We start from the raw sequence: 25,626 nt of genomic DNA, 5'->3' as shown, positions 1-25,626 counted from the left end.
TCACTGGTTGAGAAGACATGCTATTACTTTTAAAAGTCATCAGACATGTGGTTTTGCAACAAAAAAAGGTCAAATAAGTTCTGTAAACCTTTTCGATTTGGACCACCTAGGAATGCCTTAGCAAGCACTCAGATCACCTGCATAGGAACATGTTTAAAACAAACAACATAATTATTCCCCTCTTAATATTTGATTGGTATAGGATTTGCCATTTGCTTCATTGTGCAGGCTAACTCTGTCCCTCTGTCTCGTCTCAGGTATATGGATTTTTTCCCCGTACCCTCAAATGTGAGCACAGACTTCCTGTTTGAGAAGAGCGCAAACTATTTTGACACTGAAACCGCCCCGAAGAGAGCAGCCGCCCTGTTACCAAGAGCCAAAATCATCTCTATACTCATCAACCCTGCTGACCGGGCGTATTCCTGGTATCAGGTGCGTTTGTGTACGCAAGAAACCAAAGCATCAAGGTTTAGCTGGTTAATTAGCACGACTCGGTTAGCCCCTGCTGGTAGATGTCATAACTACACCGTCTGATGTAAAATTGACATTTATTTCCATTGGAAATGCCTTTGATTGGACATCACCTTCATGTGCAAACGCTGCCTGCAAAGTCTTGGCCTGATAATAACATGAACACACTGAAGAGCTGCCTTATAGTAGAAAAAGATGATTCAATACTAATCGAAAGCAACACTGAGTTTGTGTTTAATACTGTAAAGCGGTTCACTAATAGTATACCATAGGTCACACATTTCAAACTTTTAATTTTTTTACCCCTAAGCGAAAGCATTTCACCGTGAGTATATAACGGCCTTAATGGAGTGTTTTCCAGATGTTATCGACCTCCTCCTCCTCCAGTGACACATCTGAAGAAAACTACAACTGTTTAATTCCTCTGCTGTCTCTCTCTCTCTAGCATCAGAGGGCTCATCAGGATCCTGTGGCGCTAAACTACACGTTTCAGGAGGTGATCTCTGCTGGGCCGTCCTCTCCCGCTGCTCTGCTGTCTCTGCACCGGCGCTGTCTTCAGCCCGGAGCCTACAGCAGTCACCTGGAGCGCTGGGTACATCACTACCAGCCCAGTCAGGTGTGTGTGTGTACACGCACGCCAACAGCTGACTCCTAGTTACACCGCTATTAACCTAGCCAGGTGTGAACACAAAAGATTTACCTCTTAAAAGAACTCTTTTCATCTTAGTCCGCAGTTATGTCATGCTATGATGTAACTATCCTTCTTTTCAGTTCTGGGTGTCAATTGTGTTCAAAACATGAGTAAATAGATCATATAATAGCAGCTAAAACACACAACTGGTTCAGTCACTGCACAGCACCCAGAAAAGCTGTTCACCGAAGTTTACATGCATATCTTTTAGCGGAAGGCAGGTACTTAAATAAATTAATGAATTAAATATTATTTAATGAAAAGTATTTTTGTACACTATTTCTATCGATAAGATATTTCTGAGCTTGGCATAACTAGAAAAATATGTTACATTACATTCAAAAGTTTTGAGTTGGTAAGATTTTTTTATTGTTTTTGAAAGAAGTCTTATGCTCACCAAGGCTGCATTTATTTGTTAGAAAATACAGTAAAACATTACTATTGTGAAATATTATTAGAGTTAAAAATAACTGTTTTAATAAACTTTCAAATGTAATTTATTCCTGTGGTGGCAAAGCTACATTTTCAGCAGCACTTTAGTTTTCTGTGTCACAAGATCCTTCATGAAACAGTTCATATTTTTGGAAACATGTAATACATTTTTTTCAGATTTTTTTGGTAAATGTTTAGTTCAAAGGAAAACAAATAGAAACTTGATCAATGAATAAAAGAGTTAATTTCTTCTTCTTCAAAAATAAAAAAATCTGACTGACCCCAAACTGTATTCATAAAACTGGCAAGAAAAAAATCTAGAAATTATTTTAATGAAAAAAATCTTGATTTTGAGGCTTGTTTTGTCTTATTTTAAGTAATCTTGAGACCCCCTGGTTGAGAATCACTGTTCATTTATAAGTGTATTACTGTAAACTGTGTTAAATTATAAACATGAATGAAAACTGGAGTTGTCAGCGGCATCAACACCTTTACATTTATGTTGAGAAATAACCTAAAATATTCACACAAACAAGTAATGCATGCGTCCACACATTTGAGTGAACCTGCACTCGTTCAAACCCATCTCGTAGCGTTCCTGAGCAGGTGTGTTGAGCGGCATCAGTGTGTGTGATGTGTGTTTATCCTGTAAACAGCTGTTGATCGTGGATGGTGTCCAGCTGCGCTCCAGTCCTGCTCAGATGATGGATGGCATTCAGAAGTTCCTGGGAGTCACACCGTACTACAACTACACACAGGCTCTGACGTACGAGCTCTCCTTATTACACACCTCCTCACTGGAGTCCGAGAGCGCTTAATAAAATATATTTATCACAAAACTGATACAGTAGTTCCAGTCCTGGATGCTAATTTGTCATGTATTAAGGATTTCACATTACATTTTTTATTTATTGCTGAAGTCTATGAATGTATGTTTATTTTCTAAAGTCGTACTATAGGAAAAGTAACCCTCTCTCTGCTCTGTGTTGAAAGGTTTGAGGAGAGTAAAGGCTTCTGGTGTCAGAAACTGGAGGCAGGACGCACTCGCTGTCTGGGAAAGAGCAAAGGAAGGAAATATCCAGACATGAGCCTGGAGGTACAGCTCACTTCTCAATGTTAGAGCTCCAGATATGGAGATAAGATTCTCCAACTGAACAAAAATAGACATTGCATTTCAATTATAGCCAGTGACGTTTATTTAGTCCTGTTTTCCTCTCTATAATTCAGTGTAGAAAGAGTCGGTTAGACATCAAGTGAGAATAGAGCAGAGATAAATTAAGATAATGTTAAAATTTGCATGCCAAAATGATGACTAATGTCAAATATGATCTCATAATTACCTTTTTTTTTTTTAATGGCACATCAAATTGTCATGCCATATTTAAGATTTTATATCAAGTTTGAATTTTTATGTCATGACTTTGTCAATTTCAACCTTTTATCTCATAATTGTGAATTAGTTTGCCATCATTTTGACCTTTTAACAATTTTGACTGTCATAATTGACTTAGTATCTCATATTTTTTCACTTTTTATGCGATAGTCTTTTAAATTTTCTGCCATAGACTTGGTGTCTTATAATTATTTTACTTTATCTCATAATTAAGACTTAGAATCATAATTGACTATCTCAATTGTGATAAAATCATATTGAGTCAATTGACATACTTAAGTCAATTCTAAGATAATAAACCATAACAAAGACGACAACATCATGACTGTCACAATTATGAGATGTAAATTATGAATTGTCAAAATTGACATAAGACAAAATGATGACAGTCAAAATTTTGATAATTATGATGGTGTCATAATTTTGGCTTTTTGACAATTCATAATTGACATCTCACAATGTCAATAATTGACATCTGTTGTCTTCTTTGTTATGGTTTATTATCTTAGAATTGACTTACAGTATGTCAATTGACTCATGTCACAATTATGATTTTATCTCATGATTATGACTTAGTATCTTATCATTTTTACTTTTTATGTCATAATTATGTTTTACCAAAGCATGATTTTCTTTAAGTGATGGAAATGAGCTTCCATATATATTTGTGTGTAACTCTGATTTTGTTATCTTCCCATCACTCCAGTCAAGGGCGTTTCTGTCAGAGTATTACCGCGAGCAGAACGTGGAGTTACTCAGGATGTTTAAACGTCTGGGTCAGCCTCTGCCCGTTTGGCTCAGAGACGAACTGCACAACGCCAGCTGGAGCTGATAAGAACCTTGATGAGGAGAACCACAGCAGAACCCTGCTCCACATAGGAGAACTCGGGGCCCGTGTGCGGCAGGAGCCAAAAGAGGACTGACCCCTCTCGCCCTCCTTACTCCGCACAGGCTCTGACCGAGGAGACGGCCCGATCACGCTGTCAGTCTGAATGAAGCCCTCAGAGTCAGAGTGGCCCTCATCCTCGTCATGGGAACTTGTAGTAGACCTTTATGGATTCACAGATATGGAAATGGGAGTGACTTGATTGGACGGCTTTAAAAAGACTTCTAGAGTGGTTTAAAAGCCGCTGTGAACTCGCTGTTTTGAAATGCAAATATAGTCTTCTAGGAAGAGAGGGAATTGCACAGAACCTCTAGGAGATTGGGAACATTTTGTGGAAATACCCATGAAAGGGAGGGACTATGAGAGGATTATTTAAATTTTATTCTCCAAAGTCTTTAACTCTGCCAAGCAGAGAAGTATTTAAATGTGCATCATAAATTTCAGCCATCTTGCTGCCTTTAAAAAAAACAAAACAGTTACTGTTAAGTGATTTCTGTTTGAGGTCAACAAACATTGTGCAGCCCCAGGAGCCAAGAAGAGAAGTACAGTGTGCTGCACTTTTGCCAATGAGTGAATGTGAATTTTGTGTATGTGTAGCAACAGTTGGGTACATAAAAAAATGAATTCACAGTAATGTGATCCCATGTCTGGTGTTTAGTTTAAGTACACACATATTGGGAAATGAAGGCACAGAATGGAGACGGGCATCTCGGTTTCCTCTTCTTTAAGAGTAGAATAAGGTGAACTGGAGATGAGAGGTGAGTACGGTATCTTATCTCTGTTCCTGCAGTCTGCTTTATCAGATGAGAGGAAGAATAGAGAGAGTTTGATTAATCACCGCCCAGAAACGAGAGACTCGCCCTCCATTTGAGAGATTGGGGGCCCAGCTGCTCGACTGCAGGAAACAAAGCCCTTAAATAAGACTTGCTCAGGTCCGCTGGGAGCCGCCACAGACAGCACACGGCGTGCTGGAGGGGAGAGGAAGGAAAATAAATGGTGTGAACTCTAAAGTGCCTATGCATCTGACTGCAGACCCGCGCTATTGATGCAGCAAATGCTGCTTGTATTGAAGTATTACTTTTCCTAGCATATCTAGCGCAGCTGGACACCTGCAAAAACTATAAGGTCTAATTCACAGCACATTAAACATGGACATGTATGGTAGGCTACGGTTGTTGGTTCATGAAGCACTGTAGCCTCAAGAAGTCAACCAGAATATTTAACTAGGCAACTTGAGATGCAAATGCTTTTTTCAAAACTAAAAAAATAGCTTTTCATTCATTAACCAGCATTACATCATTTAATTAAAGGTGCATTCAGTGCTTCTCAATAAGGCTGTATCCTGTGAGGCTTGGTAAAGTTGCTATAGTGTTTTCCCTTTTGTGGAGAACGAGTGAAACGTTTCTCGGACAATTTTTTTTTTTTTTTAATTTACGTCATCAGAGAAGAGATGAGGCAGGGGAGGTTATTTTGATTAAAGATAATAAAAAAATATATATATATATGTAATAAAAAAAAATGCACAGATAAATCATTTATAATGCTGCAATATTCCATAAAAAGTAATAGTACATTTTGATTTTATGATGACTAGAATGAGTTGATCTGGTAAGTGCATAAGGTTACGTCGTTTAAGGTTTCATTCACGTGGTCACGGCACGATAATACTATTAAATGAATAAAATACTTTTTCTATGAACTTTTAATTTGTATTACTGACTATAGTGACAACATGTGTGGTGATGATTTGCATTATGCCCAGTTAGCATTAAGTGATTCATTTAGCCTACAGCAAAAGAAAAATAATACCTTCATCTCTAAAATTATTTCATCTTGCATTCCATAATGAAACTCCGTTTAATGAAACTGGACGAACTCAGTCCCGATTCATTTTCTGCTAATTTTGTGTATAATTGGAATGTGTGGAAAGGAATATTGTGGACCAAGGATATACACCTGATGCATCCATTCCTTAAAAAAATAAATAAATGAACATTTGACAGGAAACAAAGGCTTCTTTCCAAGGACCCTTTAAAGTCCAACAAAAAAGCAACTTGGACTTGGTTCTTTACGCTCGATTTTTACACTTCTTTTGTCCATATCTGCATTTTCAGCCATACGTGTGATTTTCTCGTTTTCTCCACTGCCAAATGAACAGGCCTACAGTTGCAGCCAAAACTGGTGTTCGGAGGGGATAATTCTTTTTAATGACCCTACAAGTTCAAATAAATCATAAAAAATATGAGTATAAAAAATATTTTACTATGCAAAAAAAAAAAACAGAAAACAAGGAAAAAATCATTCATGGACAACAACATGATCAGTTATTATTTTGTTTCGTTAGTTATCTCTTGTTTTTTGTAATTTCTTACACCGTGGCCAAAATAATGTCTGCATAATATGGCATGTTTCATAGCGTAAACACAACTATGCAATATGCTTAAAAAAAATATTTTATAAAATTTGAATGAAGGGTCAAATTTCCTAAGCCGGGCATCACTTTTGGAGGGGGGTGACCCACTACATAATCAAAACACTTTTTATAGAAGTGATTATGTCTTCATCTCGTTTGAGTGTAAACCATTCAGATGACAGTTCACAAAAACTATTTATTTCTTAATCTGTCATTTTTTTTAAATAAGCACCAAACTACTAAATGCACCTTTGTGTTCCGTGAGGCCTGAGAAGTTAGACGCACTCTTCATTGTAATAATGTGCATGAATGAATCTTTCAAAATAAGACAAGTGACGCGTATCAAGACAAATACACTAAATGTTGATTTCATGTGGATTTTTACATTGCACAAAAAAAGCACAGAATCAGCTGCAGAAATGCTCTTTTTATTAAATACTTTCCAGATCAAGTTTCAATAATAACAAAGCTATGATAAAGACCTACTAACATTCAGACAAACACTTGATAGTTGTCATTTCATGGTTTTATTAAATGTATGATCATGCAAAAATCCAGCATCCATGTTTAAACTCCGAGTATATACGAAGCCCAATAGTATACCATTACAATGCAATAGATTTACTTAGAATGAGGGGAGCATACCAAGCAGAGGCTTTTGTTTTATATATTTTTCACTATTTTCTACATTTTTTTTTTTTCATTTTTAATATGGTACATCACTTATAATTCCCAATGGAGTGATTTTCATGTCGAGATGCAAATACTATGAGGATTTTTTCCCTTTTTTATTAAGTAAACACAGACAGTAAAAAAGAAAAGAAAAGAAGATTTACCAAGAAAAGTACACATGCATATTCTGTGGTTTATTTAAACTGCGTGTTTGATTTCTCCTGTCATTGGACGGGTGGGCCAGAAGACTCATACATCTGCCGTCTGGCCCAGGATTCAGACCGAGCTTTTCAGGGGTTGGATATTCATTTCTCTAAATCTACCAGCTAAGTGACTCCTCATCTCAATCCCTTTCATTTTCATGGAGCTGAAGATGTCGACCATGCACAGTAAAAGGAACTCTTGGATGGGTTTAAATAAAAATGAAAAGAATAAAAAGCGTAGATCTAGTTTGGCCAGGCAAGGCAGCAGTTCCCCATAGCACAAACAAAGGAAAAAGGACAAAAAATAGCAATAAAAAAATGCAAGAAATAAGCGCGAGACACAAAACGGACGTGAAAACAGCATCACATATAATCTGACAGCATCACTACTTACTTAAAAGACATTGTCATTAAGGTGATAAACGCGCGCACACACACACGTGCGGAGGTATAGTCCTGATATGTCACAAAGCCCAGCACACAATGAGGTGTGCGAACACTACATGTATTTACAGACCGTTACAAAAGACTGATGCGTTTCAAGGAGACGGGGTGAACTCGGTAGTTTTGGTTGTTTTTTTTCCCCACACGTAATATATTTGCGTCAAACGAAACTATACTAAAATCTATCTAAAGACAAAACCGTAGCAGTGATGAAAAGCATCCGTGCAACTACAGACTCAACAGATTAATCACTTGCGAAAAACCAAACCCTCACTTCTAAGTTAAGTAACAGTAACACTAAAACTGAGTTTAAATAGTCAGTGCCATAAAGCCTGCGTAATATCATTTGTGGTGAGATCTAACAAACTGCTGTGAATTTCAATTGTACAAACATTAAAACGGTGATTTTAAACAACGTAACTGTGGCAACTGGACGCGTTGTGTTTCGTTTTTCCTCACCCGCTCCTTGTGATGGGACGAACTGAATGGCATGTATTTACAGAGCACGTACACCCCCGTCACCGACATGAACCACGCCACGACAACACTGAGGACAGGGCGAGTTAGACACGTCCAACATTACTAAAACAACTGAGTACGTTTACAATGCAGCCGAGTGGTGGAAGAAGGGATGGCGAGTCGAATACTAAAGCTATTTTCATCATGATGCAGTTTGTAAAAATTACTAGTCCTCCTTTGAGCTCAAACCTGACGAGTTTGGAAAACGGGAATGAAGTTCATGTCTGACTATCACAGTACATCCTGCCTGTGCGTATAAAGGCAGTGGTTCGTCTATGGCGCTAATGTGATCTAGCAAAACAGGAAGGGCAAATCTACTGGTCGGCGTTTAGTTGTGTGCTGTTCACTTGGGCTTTCGTCATATTCAATCTAAATGGGAGGATTCAATTTATTCAAGTTCCAATCGCACACACCCACACACACATCAGGAACGACATCTTTCCCTAAACCTGGATGGTGAGAGTTCATACCTCCTTTAAATATCTCTGTATATCTTTACATGTTTATTTAGATTAACTTAAAAAATAAAACAGTCTTAAAAATTGAACATAAAATACTTGTGTTACGTCAGTCCAAGACAAAAAAAAAAAAATCAAATAAAAAGAAAGAGTTCCACATTAACACAAGAGATTACTAAAACCTGAGCCGCACAAACCTTCTCTCAGACCCAGGTTACATAAAAAGCCAACACCGAACAAAAACACTCCTTAAAAAGACTAAAAACTACACTTTGGTTCTTTTTTGATATGAAGAACTTCTGCTCTCGGATTAGACAACACCTTCCCTTAATTTTTCGTATAATTTTGTTTCCAAAAATCTGCAAAGTATACAAGAATGATTGTGATGACAAACCTGTAAACTTTAGAAGCTTTTGGGCGCTAGTCCATTTAGTGATTTTTTTTTTTTTTTTTTTTTTTTTGAAGTTCAGCCCCCCAACTCTGCCAACTCACATCCTGGTTTACTTACATAAATGCTTTTTCAAACTTGATTGTAGCTTCTGGTTCAGCTAGTGATTTTTACAATGTACAGTATATTTATGAATTCATAGATCAGTACTTACAACACCTTCTGAACATCTTTAACGGGCAAAAAAATAAAAGATGGTTCCGTGGGAAAAGGACAAAACAGCACCCCCCATGTGGGCGTCAGATACATGCACCGTCCCTTGGGCGGGGCCACGGCCGCGGCCAGCTCCCGTTGGTCAAAGATAGGACAGGATAGGTGGTGTAGACAGTTGAACTGGATGTTGTCAGAGTTCCTCACTGGTGTGTCTGTAACTTTAAGAGCTGTCATCCAGCTGGCCTTCACATGCCCGTCCAGCCACAAAGAAGAAACATTCCCATTATCTCGAGAATCCAGGTAAACTGAAAGAAATAAAGCTTTTTGTGAATGGAAATGTGCATGTCTTATTGATATTTTATTTTGCAATATTGTAACATTACTTTTAAAAGAAACTTTTCCAGACACTGCTAATAAGACAAATAAAGTTAAAGCAATCATGAGCAATAAAATCACAATGGTGAGATCACCTTTACAATGACCTTTTTTATTTTATTGCTTCTTTTGTTAATCCAGGCTTACTTACATGCGTTAAATGACGGAGAAAAATGGTGCAGTGCGAATGGTGTGTTTTTACCTGTCCTGTGCAGTTCACTGTAAGGGGGCGGCTGGTGCCCCTGAGCAGTGGAAGTGGACGTTAAGCCACTTGCTTTCACGACGGTGCCACACACGCGTCTCCTCCGATTGGCAGCTCCGCGGGCGGCCCTGGCTGTCGATGTACTGCGTCAGCCGGATATACGCAATGCAGGCAGCGTCCTCCCCGATGAGATGAACGTGAGGATTCAGAATAGTGGTGTGCACGGGCTTGTTGTTCTTACTCAACACTGTAAAAGTCAAACACATTGATTGTATCTCAGATTTGGTCAGTAGTTATGACTTAGGTAAAGCAACTATACTCGTAGTTTGACGTGACTCACAGTGCTCAAAGTAAAACTTGTGGAAGTCCATCCCCTCAACCAGGTTCCCCAAAGCTTCGGGCTCAAAAGAGGTCAGACCAGGGTCACAGATTCTTCTGTGGTACATAAGAATGTTTACAGTGAAGCAATTTAATTGGAGTCTGGATACAACTGGATATTACCAGCATTTCGTGGCTAGATACAATATTCTCTTAAAATAACAGGAGCATCTTCTTCACAGACTGGGAATTCAGTTCTTTCAGACCGATAGTTTATCTGCCTGTTTGTACATTTTTAATATAAAATGCACCTTAAAGCCTTAAATTCATAGCCTGGGAAAACCCAGACCACTCTCAGTTGTAACTGAGTAAGGGTCTGGCAAAGCTCCATAGACAATTCATTTCCACAGGGGCGTCACCAACGGACGTCGGATAGATCTAAAACCAATCAGAGCGATGAATGACATGACGTATGCAGAGCGACGGAGTAACATCTCGAGACTCTCAGCAATTCTCTGTTTGTGTTGACGAAAATGACAATTTTAAATCGCTTGAAACAGACGCGATAGCTGATTCGAACGAGTGATGTTGTGATGTTCCACGGCGGCATCCATCTCTGTAATGTACAAAATCTGCGTCACCGTCTCTGCTCTGTCGTCATCGTGTAAAGCCCGCCCCAACGTTTCTGATTGGTGCCGCGATTTCGACGGATTGGAAATGGGTTTCAATGGGCTCTTTGCCAGACCCACTTGCAGAGCAAATCTAAATTAGCCGGAAGTGGTCTGGGTTTTCCCAGGCTATTAAATTCATACAATGACCTAGAATTTTCATAGTATCTTTGTTACAAGGTTTCGAGATCCCTGTGTTGCAGTCATGTGCAGGTCAGGTGGGCTGTACTTACGTGTATGCTTCAAAGTCTCCATTGTTGACAGCTTCGATCAACTGCTCCGTGATCTTTATAATCTCCTGCTTACGAGCTACTCGAACAGAACGGGTGAAAGATGAGGGATGATGGAGGGAGAGGAAATGAAATGATGAAAAAAGAAAAAAACAACAACAATGGAAAGTTAATAAGCACAACCTGCACTGCTCGCACTGCAGATACCTGCGATAATTTCATATTGACGAGATTGTCCACCCAAAAATGAAAATTGCGTCATTAATTACTCATGTCGTTCCAAACCCGTAAGAGTTTCGTTCATCTTCGGAACACATCATTTGTGTTCCGAAGATGAACGAAGTCTTACGGGTTTGGAACGACATGAGGGTGAGGAATTAATGACAGAATTTTTTATTTTTGGGTGAACTCTCTCTTTAAGACCTACTGACACCAAGAGTGAAAGTGACATAAAACTACAAATAAACAAATCGTAAATCAAATGTATCAGTCTGTGAAAAAATACATATGCCTAAATAAAAATAAAATGTGTTGAAAATACTCAGAAACCAGCTTCACCTTGATCTGAAATGGCAGCTCTAGTCACATGACCCAAAAGCTTGTATTCTATTGGTTGGCGAGTTTTTGGTGCGCTCACGCCATGTCGTAGTTACTGTAAATACTTGAAGTTCTACTCAGACATGTATAAATGCAGGAAGGTGAAAACCTCTATGGCAACAATATTAATGTCAAAAGGAATCCATTTAATATTGTATAGTAATATAGTAAATAATAGACAAAAATATAATAAAACAAGTAACAGTCGTTATGCAAAAGCCTTAATAAACATTTAAAGTTATTTAGTAGGACATTAGACATGGTTATCCAATTCTTTTCTAGAAACAGTAAACTCTATTGTATGTCTTATGTTTATTTTCAAATTAATCTTGCATTATTAAGGCATTACTCAATGAATGGAATTACTGAAGTGTTTCAGAGTTTCAAATTCAAAGTTAAAATCTTGTAATTATGATAATTCTGACAAGCCATGAACTCATTTATTTTTCCACAGAGAAAAAAAAAAGATGAGAATAAAAATGTGCACATTTTCTCACACTGTGTGATGGAGACGGTACAAATGCAGATTTTCAATTTAAGTGCTTGAATTCAATATAAATAGGCCTTTATAGTGTGTAAATTATATGCATTTGGATTAACACATTATTCGTTAAACTACTAAAAATCTACCCGCTAAAAATCAGTCACAACCTTGACTAACACAATGCAAACTGCCCACTGTGACATCTGATAGAATGTGTGTGTGTGTGTGTGTGTGTGTGTGTGTCCTGGTCTACCCCACACACTTACACTGAGCTGCGGACACACTCGCTGTGATACCGCCGACCCCATGGACTGAGGCACAGGGGCCAGAATGAGTTCGCTCTAACTCTGGACATGAGGTATATTCTGAACTGTTCCATGCCAAGCGTTTAACGTCATGCACGGGGACGGCTGCAACACACAACGCAGCACACGCAACAGTGAAGTGATGATGCATGCAGAAAGAGAGAGGACGCATGAACACGTGAGTATGAAGTACAACATCACATATCTTAGATCGCCCAACATAAAAATTCTATCATCCTTTTTTTGCATCCACAAAATACAAAAGGAGAATATCTATGCAGCTCTTTTTCAATGAAGATAGAATTTACATTTTTGGATAAATAATTATTTTAATGCCTTAAATAAAAGTATATACAATAAAGTCATTTTGCTGTACTTCATAAACGGTGTTAGAATGCATATAAAGGGATGAATAAAAAAAGAATGGAAAAGTTTAAAATGAAATTATGATGTTCAAAGCAAGTCAAAATGTAGACAATGAATTGATCACTTATGAAGTAAAGAACAGGAGGGAGGGTGGAGGAAACTGCTGAAGACAGATGCAGACAGATGTTAAAGGAAGAGAGAGCAGATGTGGATGTGTTGCAGCTGCAGTGTTTTCTGGCTTGGACACAGAATCAACTCAATTTTTGTTTCTTTTACCATTACTCCTCTCATATGTTATAATATTCATGGTCAGCCACTTAACAGAAGCCTTAACTTATATGTGTCAGTTCCAACTTTTTTGATCATTTAAATATAGTAAAATAAGCATTAATTTTATCAGCATCCCATTTGTTAACATGAATCTATATTATGCATATACAGAGTAGTAGTGTATCTGTGTTATGTCCACCAAGCTGCTCTCTAGCTTTGTTTGTGGTTTATAATGGTTTTGGTCATTCAAATTAGGGTTTAAGATTTTTTTATGTTTTTAAAGAAATCTCTTACGCTCATCAAGGCTGCATTTATATATGATCAAAAATCATATCAGTAAATAATATTTTTTATTAAAAAGTGATTTATTCCTGTGATGGCAAAGCTGAATTTTCAGCACCATTACTCCAGTCTTCTGTGTCACATGATCCTTCAGAAATCATTCTAATATAATTTGCAATTTATTATTGGATCCTTTCTGAATACAAGTCTTACTGACCCCGTACTTTTTGAAAAGAAGCTCATGTAAATGGATTTTGGTCATTTACCAAACCCAGTTGAAGAAATACAATTATTTCAAATTAAAAACGAGCATTAGAATTCATAAAGGACTATGAATAATGATAGAAGAAAATAAAAGCATAATTTCACTAGATACTCTACGTACTAGGCCTATTTCAGGGTTTTCTTAAGGTCAGCAATACATTAGAGACTGTATGGAGTAGTGTTTCATCAAACAGTGACACATGAAATCACAAACATGTAGCTTGGTTGTGGGAATCTATTGAAATGCGTGTATGTGGAAAAATGCATATTAACGTTTACGACGTGTGCGAGACTTAAATCTTTATCAGGAAGGAGAATGTAGGAAAAATCAGGAGTAGAACATCTAAATGGTCAATCTAGCTACTAAAGGGCATGTCACTTTACAACAGTACAGTTGAGTAGCATGCATCAGGGGGTGAATACATTTGTGAGCAGAAAAGGGGATCAACAACTGTGACATACTGTTCTACACGGAAAACAAGTGACCCATATGATAGTATGCTGAAGGGCAGAAATGCTGGAGTTGTTGGGGGGGTGGGGGGGGGTGATACAAAAAAGTCTCGACTTGAAGGTTTGAGGGGGAGATTGAAGGTGCCCAGGTGATACGAGAGGATCTTGACTTACTGGCAGGAGAGCCCTGTGGTGAAGCCACCAGAGCGGGCGGCTCTTCCCCGGCACTGCACTGACTCATCACGGCACTGTCACTGCTCGCTCCCTGCGCACTCTCGGCTGGCACAGCCCCAAAACCACACGACACCAGGAGGAAAAACACACACATCTCTCATGTCCTTCACCAGCCGAAACAAACCAACACAGACACCACACCAACGCTGGCACGCAATCATGACTAAATAGCTTAACGGTCACGAAGACGCTGAATGGGATGCGTTTAGATGAGCTGTTCTCGATAAAAGCAGCACTGTGTTTATGGGAACAGGACTACAGGTGATGATCCTGGATTTTCCAGCCGAGTTATGAGTGATGGTGTGACGCAGGTCTGGATCTATGGGTGTGGTGAAGCTGAGTCGTGTTTGTTGTGCTTGGACAACAGCGCGCTCAGAGATTGTTTCTCCAGGCTCCGCGCCAATTTCCTGTCCTCATCACCTAACCTCAGACGTGACGGAGCTAATGATAAGGCTCTTTAAGCTGCTATTGTCTGTTCAGGCTCGGAGTGAATAAGGAGAGGAAATGAATTCGAGCCTGGCCCTTTTCGTGACAGAAAACTGTATCGGCGAGAGTCCCTCGGGAAAAACAGTCCGGTTCACAACATGCTAATGAATTTACAAGACACGGCACATCAACAAACATCTAAATAAGTGGGGTGAAAAACACAGGACACACACACACACAATCTACAAGGAAACCTACTGAGACACTGACAGCTTAAAACAGATGTATACATGTATATTTAAATTGGATTAAATCGTTTGAATGTGGCTGCAAATTCATTTGCGTGACAATGACAAATTGCGTGAGTGATCTGACATAGAAATGCTTATTAAAGCCCTATTCAGATGGGACTAGTTTTCTCTGAGGACGTCAGGTAAATTTGTGTTTCACAGATGTACTTTGCAATTTTATTTTGTTTAATTTGAATTAAACATGTCTGTTTTTCCCTCACACGACTATCGCTATCTTGGAGTTCAGAGAATTCTAATCCCATCCGGATAGGAATGTTTGTGAATGCTTTGTTTTTTTTCACAATGAATTTGCCCTCATTTACTTTGCTGAATACTAAATCTATCAGGTGCACCTTCACTGTGGATCTTTACTAACATTGTATCTCTAAACTAGCAATGTAGCTGTAAACCAAGAGAGTTGTACCATCATGCATGTTAATGTGTAAAGCACAATCCATCAAACCCCGTCTCAATGCCCTCTACCGTAATTCCCCTCCTTTCCATCCGGCAGCGTGAGTTCACGGCCCTGCCTTCAAATCACAAAGCTTCAGGTGTCTCCACAGCCTCATGTTTCATATTTCAAAGGCTGTTGACTGATGTGAGATGTATATTGATCAATCAAAGGCTTTTTTTTGGGACTGCAGTACCGGAAGTGTTCGGAGAGGAGAGGGATTACCCTTTTGACACGAGCACCGGGAGCTGGAACTCCACCGTGCTGAAGGCATGCAGAGAACAGGAGAGAAGATCTGTGTACCTTTCCTACCTTTCATATCCTCTTCCTCAGTGGTGTTACAGCTCTCCGTGGAGCCCTGAGGACAGAAACAGAGACAGACGAAGAACATGCAAGACAAACAAAACATGAGACATGAAGGAAAAGTCATGAATAGCATTAGGCTATGGTCTCTGAAATAAGTTTCGGAATCAGGGGTGGGAATCTTTAGGCAATGTTCTTGATTCAGAGAGTGATTCGTGATACATCTACATTTGTTTTAGCAACAGTGCAGGGCCACAAATCTTTTACAAGTTAAAAAATTAAATAGAAAAATAATAAAATAAAATACCTCAAGATGTGACTTGTTTTTGATTCAGACAGCCATTAAAAAAATAACTGAACTTTTTATCAACAGTATAGTCCCATAGTCTTGCCAAAATTATACAATATTAGTAGTATAATATTATTATTATTATTATTAATAAGAGCGCGATTATATCAGAGAGCGATTACAAAATGTGTATATACTATAAAATGATCATGTTATGAACATATTCATGTTATGATCATGTTAAATTATTTATATTCATTTACTATATTAATTAATTGTGTATTTTGTGAGTACAAATAAATCAAATTATTAAAAGAATATATTAAAATCACGTTATGTTTTTCATTTGATCAGCCCAGATTCATTTAGAAAGAACCGTAATAGTGTTATTTGTGAATTGTTCCCCACCCCTATTCTAAAAGCTCCTGAAAATTGTACCTTGGGACCATCGGCAGGGTTGTGCACGACTGTAGTTTGTGGCTCCTGTAAAATTTTATAAGATTTCATATCATGATTAAAGTAGGTTAAGACTCATCCACAACGATCTGGATAAACACAACATCCTCCAGGAATACACACGCATACTTTTAAAGCTGAGCTTGGCTAAGACACAAAATAAGGATTTTGAGTTCATGATGAGTTTGATGAACATTCACTGCATAAAAACCGACCACACGTGTACACTTATAAAAAATAATAAATGGAATGCGTCACAAAGATCTAAAGATGCAGTTCCTCAAAATAAACGAATATTCTGCCAGAACCACAGGGATAGAGAATCATAAATGAGTTAAAAATTTGCCTTGAATCAAGCAGTTTCTGGATTATATGCCCTATATTTTTCCTCTGATTAACTTCCAGTTATTTACCCAATTGACCCATTTGAATCCTTAAAATGTCGAGCATATTATTCCAATTGGCGTTTCTGGGGTCTTGTATGTTTCATATCGCCCAGTGGTTGCTGGCTGTCCATCAGCACTGTGAAGGCATTTGGAGGCCTCGGGAGGGGTTGGGGGTTAACTTGTGCTCTTAATGGATTGTTTTGGAGGTCCCAGGATACTCTTTGCTCAGCTATTTGGGCAGTCGAGCAAACAAGGCCCCATTTGAAGTGTCAATCCGCTTTCCTTTTCTTAAATCTCCAGGGGACACTCCTAGTTTTCCAACATGGCCGAACGGCTGACAGCTGTGGGACACTGCATCTTTACTGTGACTGGTTTATGCACTCGGACTCAAATTACCTAGTTATTTGCTGGAATCCATACATTTATGCTACTCTGTATGGTGACTTGGCTCAAACTCTAGTCTTATATTGGTTATTTTCCAGCACCATGTATACACAACAAGTGCAATGTCAAAGAAGACCTCGTCCGATGACTAGATTTAGTTTGTAGTTGTAAACGCCTACAAGAGGAGTGCAGAAGGACATAAACCAGCAGCTTACGGACAAGAACAAATCCTTATGATATGTTTATAAAACACCACAATTATGTGTACCAGGCGTGCTTTGAAAGGACACGAGCACTCAAAAAAAAAAAAAAAACTCATAAGGGAGGAATGACTAAGACATCTACTGCACAGCAAACTACAGATCTGATGTATTTAGTACATGCAAAAACCTCTGACATGCACCAAATACAACATTAGCAGAAATGTATTATGGGATACGGTCAAATTAGTAGATGGGTTACAAAGAGTGTTGAATGTAGATGAGGTACCATCGGTGTAGAAGAAGCCGTGTTGCTTTCTTTCATGGCGTTCACTACAGCGCTCACTACACTGTTTTTAGTGTTGTTTGTCTGGGGCTGAAATAGAGAGGACATATACAACTTTCTTTTCAGAGAGATGACATCACTAGGGAAATGATCGGATCGGATGGCAGTTCAAAATAACAGATGAATAACATACGGCAGGAAGAGTTATCCATCATTCAGACAGAGGGCGACAATTACTAATGGATATTTCATGGTACCTTATAGCTGTAGTCAAAATCATTATAATACAGTCTGATAACTAGATCCGCTCAGGCAACACTTGGGTTGTACAGCTACAATCTACAGCAAAGCACATAGTCTAATGCCTAAGGGCACCAATATACTTTTACTAAATTGTGGTGATTGAATTAAAACCTGCTGGAGAGATTATAACATCTCAAACTCCACAAGAAAGTCGGTATATAAGGAACATCTGTGGACTTACCTTGACTCCATCTGCCTTTTTGTTGAGTAAACTTTTGCATGCTGTTAGGGAACAGAAAAAAAAACAAATGACTACATACAGTGTGAGTGACAAAACCAGCAGAATGCTCACATCTGCACATATTTCAATTAAATACCATATAAAACATTTAACAAACTGCTGGCTTGCATTCCGTCATTCATTAGCATACAGGGTTTGGGAGGTAATGCTGACTAGAATCATTTTTTACCACGGGAGAAATTTCTTATTGATCTTTATATATCAGTTTAAGCCAAAGAAATATGAAGCTTTGGGAGAGGAAGGTAAAAAAGGATGTAACTTATAAATAAATAACTTACCGCAAATGAGAAATTCATTTTGGTAAAATTAACTTTAAAGGGGTCATATCTTCAGGGACCAAATTTTCCCTTGATCTTTAAAAGAGTTTGCTGAACTACTGTACTGTATGAAAACATATTGCAACGTCAAACTCAAACTTTTCACCAGTGAGAAACAAGTTACTTTATTAAAACTCAACATTAGAAATAATTAGCAGATCTCTCTGATTATTTCAGTCAACAGTTTGTACAGCACACTTCATTGTTTTGTGAGTTTGTCACAATTAGAAATATGAATTAATATGCAAAAAGTTTTTTTTTTACAGTAAATACTTTTACATCGTTACAAAAGATTTCTATTTCAAATAACCGCTGTTCTTTTGAACTTTCTATTCATCAAAGAATACATTTTTTTTAATGGTTTCCACAAAAATATTAATCAGCACAACTGTTTTCAACATTGAAAATAGTAAGAAATAAAAAATAATAAAAAATGAGCACCAAATCACTTTAGTAATGGCTGCTGAAAATTCAGCTATGCCATCACAGGAATAAATAACATTTTATGTAGCCTAATATATTAAAATATAAAATTAGAAATTTAATAATATTTCGCAAATGTTTTTACTGTATTTCTGATCAATTAAACGCAGCCTTGGTGCGCATAAAATACATTAAACATTTTACTGACCTCAAATTTTATTCATAAATACATATAAAATCGATAAGTAGGTGCAGCAAAGTGTTTCTTAAAGGAACAGAAAAAAATTAATTCCTGCTTAATTTTAATGGTCAGAGGGTGGAAAATGGTCATTAAAAACCTGGGTAAAAAAGTTTCTTTTTTTTTTTACTAATATTGTAAGAGGGGGACGGTTGGTAAAAAAAAAGTGTGATATAACCCCTTTAAAATTAACTAACTGCACAGACTTGGAATAAATTACCCATTTTATTCCATTTTTCACCAATCTCAAGCAGATAAAGAGAATGAATTTGTTCTCCATTTGCGGCCGCAGACATAATGAGGGAAAATCATGACTAATGTATGCAATTGATTTTTCCTTTAACTGCAACTGTTATTTCCCAGAGGGCATGTTTGGGAGGTCTTGAGTCAGTGTAGGGGAAACGGCCCCCGATATACTTCAGAGTCCCTCAGAGAACAATCAAAAGACTTGTGTAAGACCTATAAAACCTCAATCATGAAAAAACTAAACACTCAGGTTTCACATTCGGTATTCCTGTTAAACGCCTTACCTTCAATAAACAAATTGGAAGAAAAGATGGCAAGGTTAAGACAAAACCCCATTTAGAAGCAGAGAGGACAAGCTGGAAGTTAGCAGGCATTGTTTGCATTGCAGTCCTGCTTTCATGCTTCACTAATTATGAGGTGAGAGGTGTTGGTGGTGGATGCAATTCACCATACGGTCAGCCATGCAGTGCCAACGGGATTACGAGTCCCATAATGCAATGCACTGATGAAGGAGTCATAAAGCTAGACCTCAACTCATTACCATTCCACTGTCTCTCACATATCTAACTATGTCTCATAGGATTCACAGACTGTGACTGGGAAAGCTGAGCCAGCAGTCTTCAGTTATACTGCGGAACAATCAGATGGATACGGGACCCCAGGACGGCCACGCTGCAGTCATACCGCGATTAATGCTGAGTGGAAATAAATTATATGAGGAGGAAGAAATTAACTCATTTTCAAACAAAGTGCAGTAACCTTCTTTGATTTAAAGATAACACAATTATACTATGCAAAAAAGGGTCATGTGGCATCCTAATGCAGTTTAAATAACAGGGGTGAATATATGAATCAATTCAATTTCAATGCATTGATTACAAAAAAATTATTAACTGCTTATAATTGCATAATGCATTTAATAGTCATTTATTGTGTACATTTTTAAAACGATTTTCCATTATAAATATCCTTCAAATCCATATCAGCAATCTACATCTTTTGCACGTTTAATTGTCCCGACACATTTTAAGCATCCGTTTCTTTAATATTCATAACAAAATAATTGTGATAACCAAATTTCAAATGAAAATAACAATCAAATTCAAAGCAAATATTCACACCCCTATTAAATAATGCTTCAGGCTTCAAAAGAGGAAAAAAAAAGGTCTTTAAGGCAGCAGATTGAGCTAGTAATATCAATTACAACAGCCACTACACATTCAATACATCTTTAAATCAGATCTGTGCAAGCAAAAAAATTATATATTATAGATTTAACAGGCGACAAAGCAGACATACTAACATGCCATAATCTATTGGTCAGTGAGTCTTAGCTTGGTCATATATAATGAAAAGCTCTAAAAAAGGAATGAAGAAACATTGATGAAATGTCATTACTGGTTATTGGTTAACATCGTACATATTCAACTTGAGGACTGGTTTTAACAATAACAGAATATAAAGAGTTATAAACACTTACAGTACTAGTTGAAGCCAAGAACTGATGGAGAGCATTGATTGGACGGCTCAAAAGAACATTAAAGGAATATTCCAGGTTAAATACAACTTTAAACTCTTTGGATTATCCTTCAGTTAGTAAAAAAAAAAGAGAAGGGGAGTGTATACATTTAAATTGAGATTGTCTGTGGTAATTGAGGCCGTGGATGCTGTACATAGAGGTAAAATTATATTTTTACACATTTTATAAATTTTACTTTTCAAACAGTGAGCCAAGAGTGCATTTTCCTGGCAGCATCCAGATTGCAAACTACTTTAATGGGAATGCTAATGGATATCTGTCTATAGCTCCTTGGAGAATTTTATGGATACAGAAAATCCTGCGGAAAGAGTAAGAGAAGTACGTTGTATGCTATTCTGAACAGATCCTATTTCTGCTGAAACAACCAAAACAGTACACATTAACAGGTTCAACAAGACAACGAAGAGCTCTAGTTTGTTTTCCATAATCCTGAGGGATCTGCAAGGATCTGATCTTTTCTTAACTGTTCTCCTTTGCTCATTTTGTACATATGGAGTATTCTCACCGAGACGGCAGCTGCTCAGACGCAGCTTGTTGAAGATGACAGCTGGCTGACATTTACTGGCTCTGACAGACAGCTGTCCCAGGCTTTGGTAAGAGTGTAACAATTCAATTTGATCAGACAACACAATTGGAACCAGAGACCTTCTCTCCATTTTCTCCTGACTCAGTGACACTGTCAACAGTGTCGTCCATCTGCCCTCCAGCGGGCCTCCTTCCCCGCAGACCACCTGGCTCTCACCGGACACGTGTGCCAGCTACATCGGGTCTGACGACTGGCAGCAAGCCAACCCCGCTCCTGCCCGTCCATGTAGTTAAGCCCCTGCGCTCTTGGCGAGGGGAGGAGGAAGAGTTGAAAGGAGAGTGGTAGGGCAATGGTGGCTTGGCTAGGCTGCACAGGTCTGCTTTAGTTAATGACACAGGACACAGATCTAAGAACCCCCAAACCTCCATCCCATCCAAACCTCATTATCCTCCATGAGGTGGAGAGCACAGAGGCGGGCTGAGGACAGACACCTGACCGGGGTCCTGTATCTTCAGCTAAAGCAGACTTCACTTAAAAGCTATTTAACCCAATAGCACAAAACACCAGAAAGCTGAACAGCAGGGAAGGAGGGAGCCAAAAAGGGCTGAAGCAATTTAACCGAGAGGAGCAGAGCGAGAAAGACAGAGGGAAAGAGAAAGTCTAATCAAAGGAGAAGCAGCGGCATTCGCGTTTTTAACTCCATGCAGACGATAATGCATGCAAGCCGATGGTGGGTCTCGTGGTGGCTATCGTTAACATGAATATAGTGCTGTGGTATTGATTGGATTGGTTTGCCTAGAGCCACTGTGTGTAAACTGAACTGGGGATAGTAGCAAGATGAAATGAGATATTGTTTGTTCACGCATTTAAAAAAAGAGCCAATCTATAGCGACGGATGGATAAATAAATAGTCTTTTTGAGAGATGAACAAAAGCTAAGATACTTCAAATGATGCTATACGAGTCATTCTCAAAATATGGTAACAAATACTGATCAGTAAAGAAAAATATTTAAAATAATTAAGAAATCCCATAAAAAAAAATTAAAAAAAAAAATCAATCTATAACCAAATAATTAAATCCTAAACAATGATTTTAATTCTAAATATATAGATTTTTAAAAGTTGAATTTGACAGATGCCTAGTAGGAATTATTCTTTAATTTTAATGATCTATTTGATTGATTAGACCCAGATTAGAGGTGGGAAGATAACTGCTCTAATACATCTTACAACAAGTAGGGTTAAAAGCTAGCTAGATGAATGCAAAACTACATGGTCAGGTAATAGCAAAGCATAGTAAAAACATGGCTGAAAAAAAAAAATGACATGCTAATCAATAAACTCTTACACATTGCTCAAATGCATGACGTGTATGTGAGAAATGGAAACTATCCTTTTAAATGTGAGAACTTCTCCAAGACTACATAGAAGACGGTGTTCATGAGAATGAAGACTGAGGTAAACCAAATAATGTATGCAAGTGATGGCAAGAAAGGCAGAAAAGGCAGAAAGATTCTCATTGGATGCATGCTGATTGGATAGAGCAGAGATAGGGCGGGGGTTTAGAGGAATTGTGGAGGGGGCTCGCTGGTCCCCCTGGTGGCGAGGTGAGGAGATGCACTCTCACATACCTTCCTGTGCAAGCGCGGCAGTGCTTGTGGTGGGAGCAGCAGGGCTGGTATGCTGCCGGCCCACTATTGGACAGAGAGGCGTTGAGTTGGGAGAAGCTATGGAATTTTTTCAAACCCTCTACTGAACAAGTTATCTTTGCTTTTTATAAGGAATTACGGTCTAGAACAGGGTTCCTTAAACTCGGTCCTGGAGTGCCGGAGTCCTGCAGAGTTTAGCTCCAACACCGATTTGTCACACTGTGTTTGATCAGGGTTGGAGCTAAACTGTTGCAGGACAGTGGCCCTCCAGGACTGAGTTTGAGGAATATCTCTCTCTAAAATCAAGCTAAAGCTCTCAAACCTGCTGTATGAAAGACATAAGATATACCTGCACAAATCTGAGTAAACATTGTCTGTTCAGAAAATAAACTTCGCAAATGTTAACTTAACTAAACAAATGAAGAAGAAAGTTATAGATATTCCTTTACTGTTATCCTCGAGCCTCGGAGAGAAATCTTTAACAGCTCAAAGAAACCGAGATATAGACTTAGAGCAGAAAAATCTAAAACTTTATACTCCTGTAATCCAAAAGTGAATTTTCCTTCCATTAAATTACTGAGTCAGCCTTTGGAGATCTTTTTTTATAGTGAAAACTGGAGCAAGAGTTCAAGAGGTCAGCCAAGTTCATCCGTGACTTTGCACTTTCCTACCTGATCCCAGGAGAATGAGGGAACTAACCTGAGAAGTTTCTAGAAACCAGCATAGTAGTAAGAATGGCTCCCTGAACAAAGACAGAGAAAAATAGTGTTTAGTCCATGGCAACAGGACTTTCAGCACTAATTACCCAAGGGATGAAGACTGGAGTTAGTCTACGGCCCTTCAAACCCATTGCCATACCTTGAGTTTTCTGCGAGCATTGAACTTGCGCAAGCACTCCACAGTCTCTTGGCGATGCATCATGGATGCCACTGTGGACCGTTGCTGAAACGAGCAAAAAGAGATGAAGAAAAAATGTCACATCAGCATTATAGAGGTATTTGAACCAATTAAAGGAATGAACTGTGTTCTTCTGTGGAACACACAATTAATTGTCGCTTTTCCAATTCAATGAATGGTGTAATTTCAGGCTTCAAGAAGAATGCAAAAATACCATAAAAGTAGTCCATACAACTTCTTGTATGACTTATTGTTGTATCTAAGTTTTATGAAGTCATACAATAGTTTTGTGTGAGGAAAACAGCCAAAAGAGAAGATTATGTTATTCATTCAATCTCCCGACTGAGTTGCACTCGAGAACCAGAACAATGTCAGATTTGTGAACAAATCATTCGACCTATGCATTTAAAAGATCTGAAATCTCCCAATTCATTGTAGTTGCAAAGAAAAGAGTAACGGGTCAGGCACATTACTCAGTTTCATTTTTCAAAATATACATGACATACTAAAAATTCAAATAATGTCAAATAATGACAATTTTCACATCAACTTATTCTGAGAGCTCAAATATGTGGAAAGTGACAGTGTGAAAGGCTGCATTTCACATTAAACTCAATGATTCTTTCTTGCTCAGGGCTTGTGGTAAATTAAGTCTTCAGCTGAGATAACTTACGCAGACCCATGGGTGCTTGAGGGCCTGCTCTGCTGTGATTCTCTTAGCTGGGTTGATGGTCAGCATTTGGTTGATGAGGTTCTTGGCCTCGGGGGTGACCGTGTCCCACTCCGGAGAAGGAAACTGTAGGGGAAAGAATCACGAGTGAGTGTTAGATATGCAATCTGAATGCAGGAGAATGCCTAGAGAGCTTTTCACACCACAATACGTACTGACACACATACAGAGCAGTCTGCATCGAGGCCTAATGAAATTAAACCTGTCACAAGGCAGCGTACAGGATTCAATGAGTCACGCCAGTCAGTCCTCCTACAGTCGGCCTATTCGGCACGGCTGGTGCTCGAAACATGTTGCTTGCGCATTTCACACCTCGTGGCTTCATTGCAGCCCGTAACTAGAGAAAATTGCAGTTGTAATTAGCCAATAAAAAGCTGTGTCTGTATCAGTGTTGAATGTGTGTCGCACCTCCTCTTTCGTACCAGGAGATCTTAATGTGGCCGTTACAAATCCTTTCGTCTGTTCCAAGAAAACCTTGGGTAGGTTCCAGGAAGTATAATTTGTTTGCGCATCAAGCTGTGTTGCATCAGCTAAAACGAGCATGTGGATTGTACTTAGAAACACTGCAGGTGCTCATAAGCCCTTACACACACTGATTCAGCTGCGCTTTTGGCTCAGGGCACTGCTAAAACATGTCATGGGTGGGGCGTTTTTGCACTGCCGTGCGCTGCTTCAGCAAAGACGGCCACTCAAGACTGCGGACGGCGCATTCAAATGTGAACGCATGGCCGGAAGGCGCAGTGACGGAAGCTTGTAATGGATGATGAGGCACAACTACACCTCATTGATTGTGATCACATGACGAAAGGTTATAAA

General features: G+C 38.5%; 2 protein-coding genes across 31 annotated transcripts in view; one reads left to right on the top strand and one right to left on the bottom strand.

The window, feature by feature from the left end:
* The window catches only part of ndst2b (N-deacetylase/N-sulfotransferase (heparan glucosaminyl) 2b), a 64,383-nt gene extending 59,503 nt beyond the window's left edge, over positions 1-4,880 (top strand). For both annotated transcript variants that reach the window (XM_079594758.1, XM_079594759.1), the window contains exons 10-14: positions 258-432; positions 917-1,087; positions 2,251-2,360; positions 2,588-2,690; positions 3,694-4,880. In XM_079594758.1, the coding sequence (XP_079450884.1) occupies positions 258-432; positions 917-1,087; positions 2,251-2,360; positions 2,588-2,690; positions 3,694-3,819 (685 nt within the window). In that variant the 3' untranslated portion in view covers positions 3,820-4,880. The remainder of the gene's footprint in view (positions 1-257; positions 433-916; positions 1,088-2,250; positions 2,361-2,587; positions 2,691-3,693) is intronic.
* A 1,813-nt stretch (positions 4,881-6,693) lies between these two features.
* camk2g1 (calcium/calmodulin-dependent protein kinase (CaM kinase) II gamma 1) overlaps positions 6,694-25,626 on the bottom strand; it is a 72,375-nt gene continuing 53,442 nt past the window's right edge. Inside the window, exons 10-23 of one of the 29 annotated variants that reach the window (XM_079594727.1) lie at positions 24,754-24,876; positions 24,042-24,125; positions 23,883-23,925; positions 23,166-23,228; positions 18,184-18,224; positions 17,703-17,789; positions 16,426-16,470; positions 15,699-15,753; positions 14,169-14,273; positions 12,324-12,470; positions 10,980-11,055; positions 10,101-10,195; positions 9,761-10,007; positions 6,694-9,488 (exon numbers count right to left, since the gene is read on the bottom strand). In XM_079594727.1, coding sequence (XP_079450853.1) covers positions 9,775-10,007; positions 10,101-10,195; positions 10,980-11,055; positions 12,324-12,470; positions 14,169-14,273; positions 15,699-15,753; positions 16,426-16,470; positions 17,703-17,789; positions 18,184-18,224; positions 23,166-23,228; positions 23,883-23,925; positions 24,042-24,125; positions 24,754-24,876 — 1,197 coding nt within the window. In that variant the 3' untranslated portion in view covers positions 6,694-9,488; positions 9,761-9,774. The remainder of the gene's footprint in view (positions 9,489-9,760; positions 10,008-10,100; positions 10,196-10,979; positions 11,056-12,323; positions 12,471-14,168; positions 14,274-15,698; positions 15,754-16,425; positions 16,471-17,702; positions 17,790-18,183; positions 18,225-23,165; positions 23,229-23,882; positions 23,926-24,041; positions 24,126-24,753; positions 24,877-25,626) is intronic. The other 28 variants (XM_079594738.1, XM_079594749.1, XM_079594750.1 and 25 more) reach the window with 28 other exon arrangements.

The sequence above is a fragment of the Phoxinus phoxinus genome (assembly GCF_949152265.1).
Source record: "Phoxinus phoxinus genome assembly, chromosome: 21".
Lineage (NCBI taxonomy): Eukaryota > Metazoa > Chordata > Actinopteri > Cypriniformes > Leuciscidae > Phoxinus > Phoxinus phoxinus.
The sequence above is the reverse complement of the archived record's forward strand: the minus strand, read 5'-3'. Positions and strand labels throughout refer to the sequence as shown.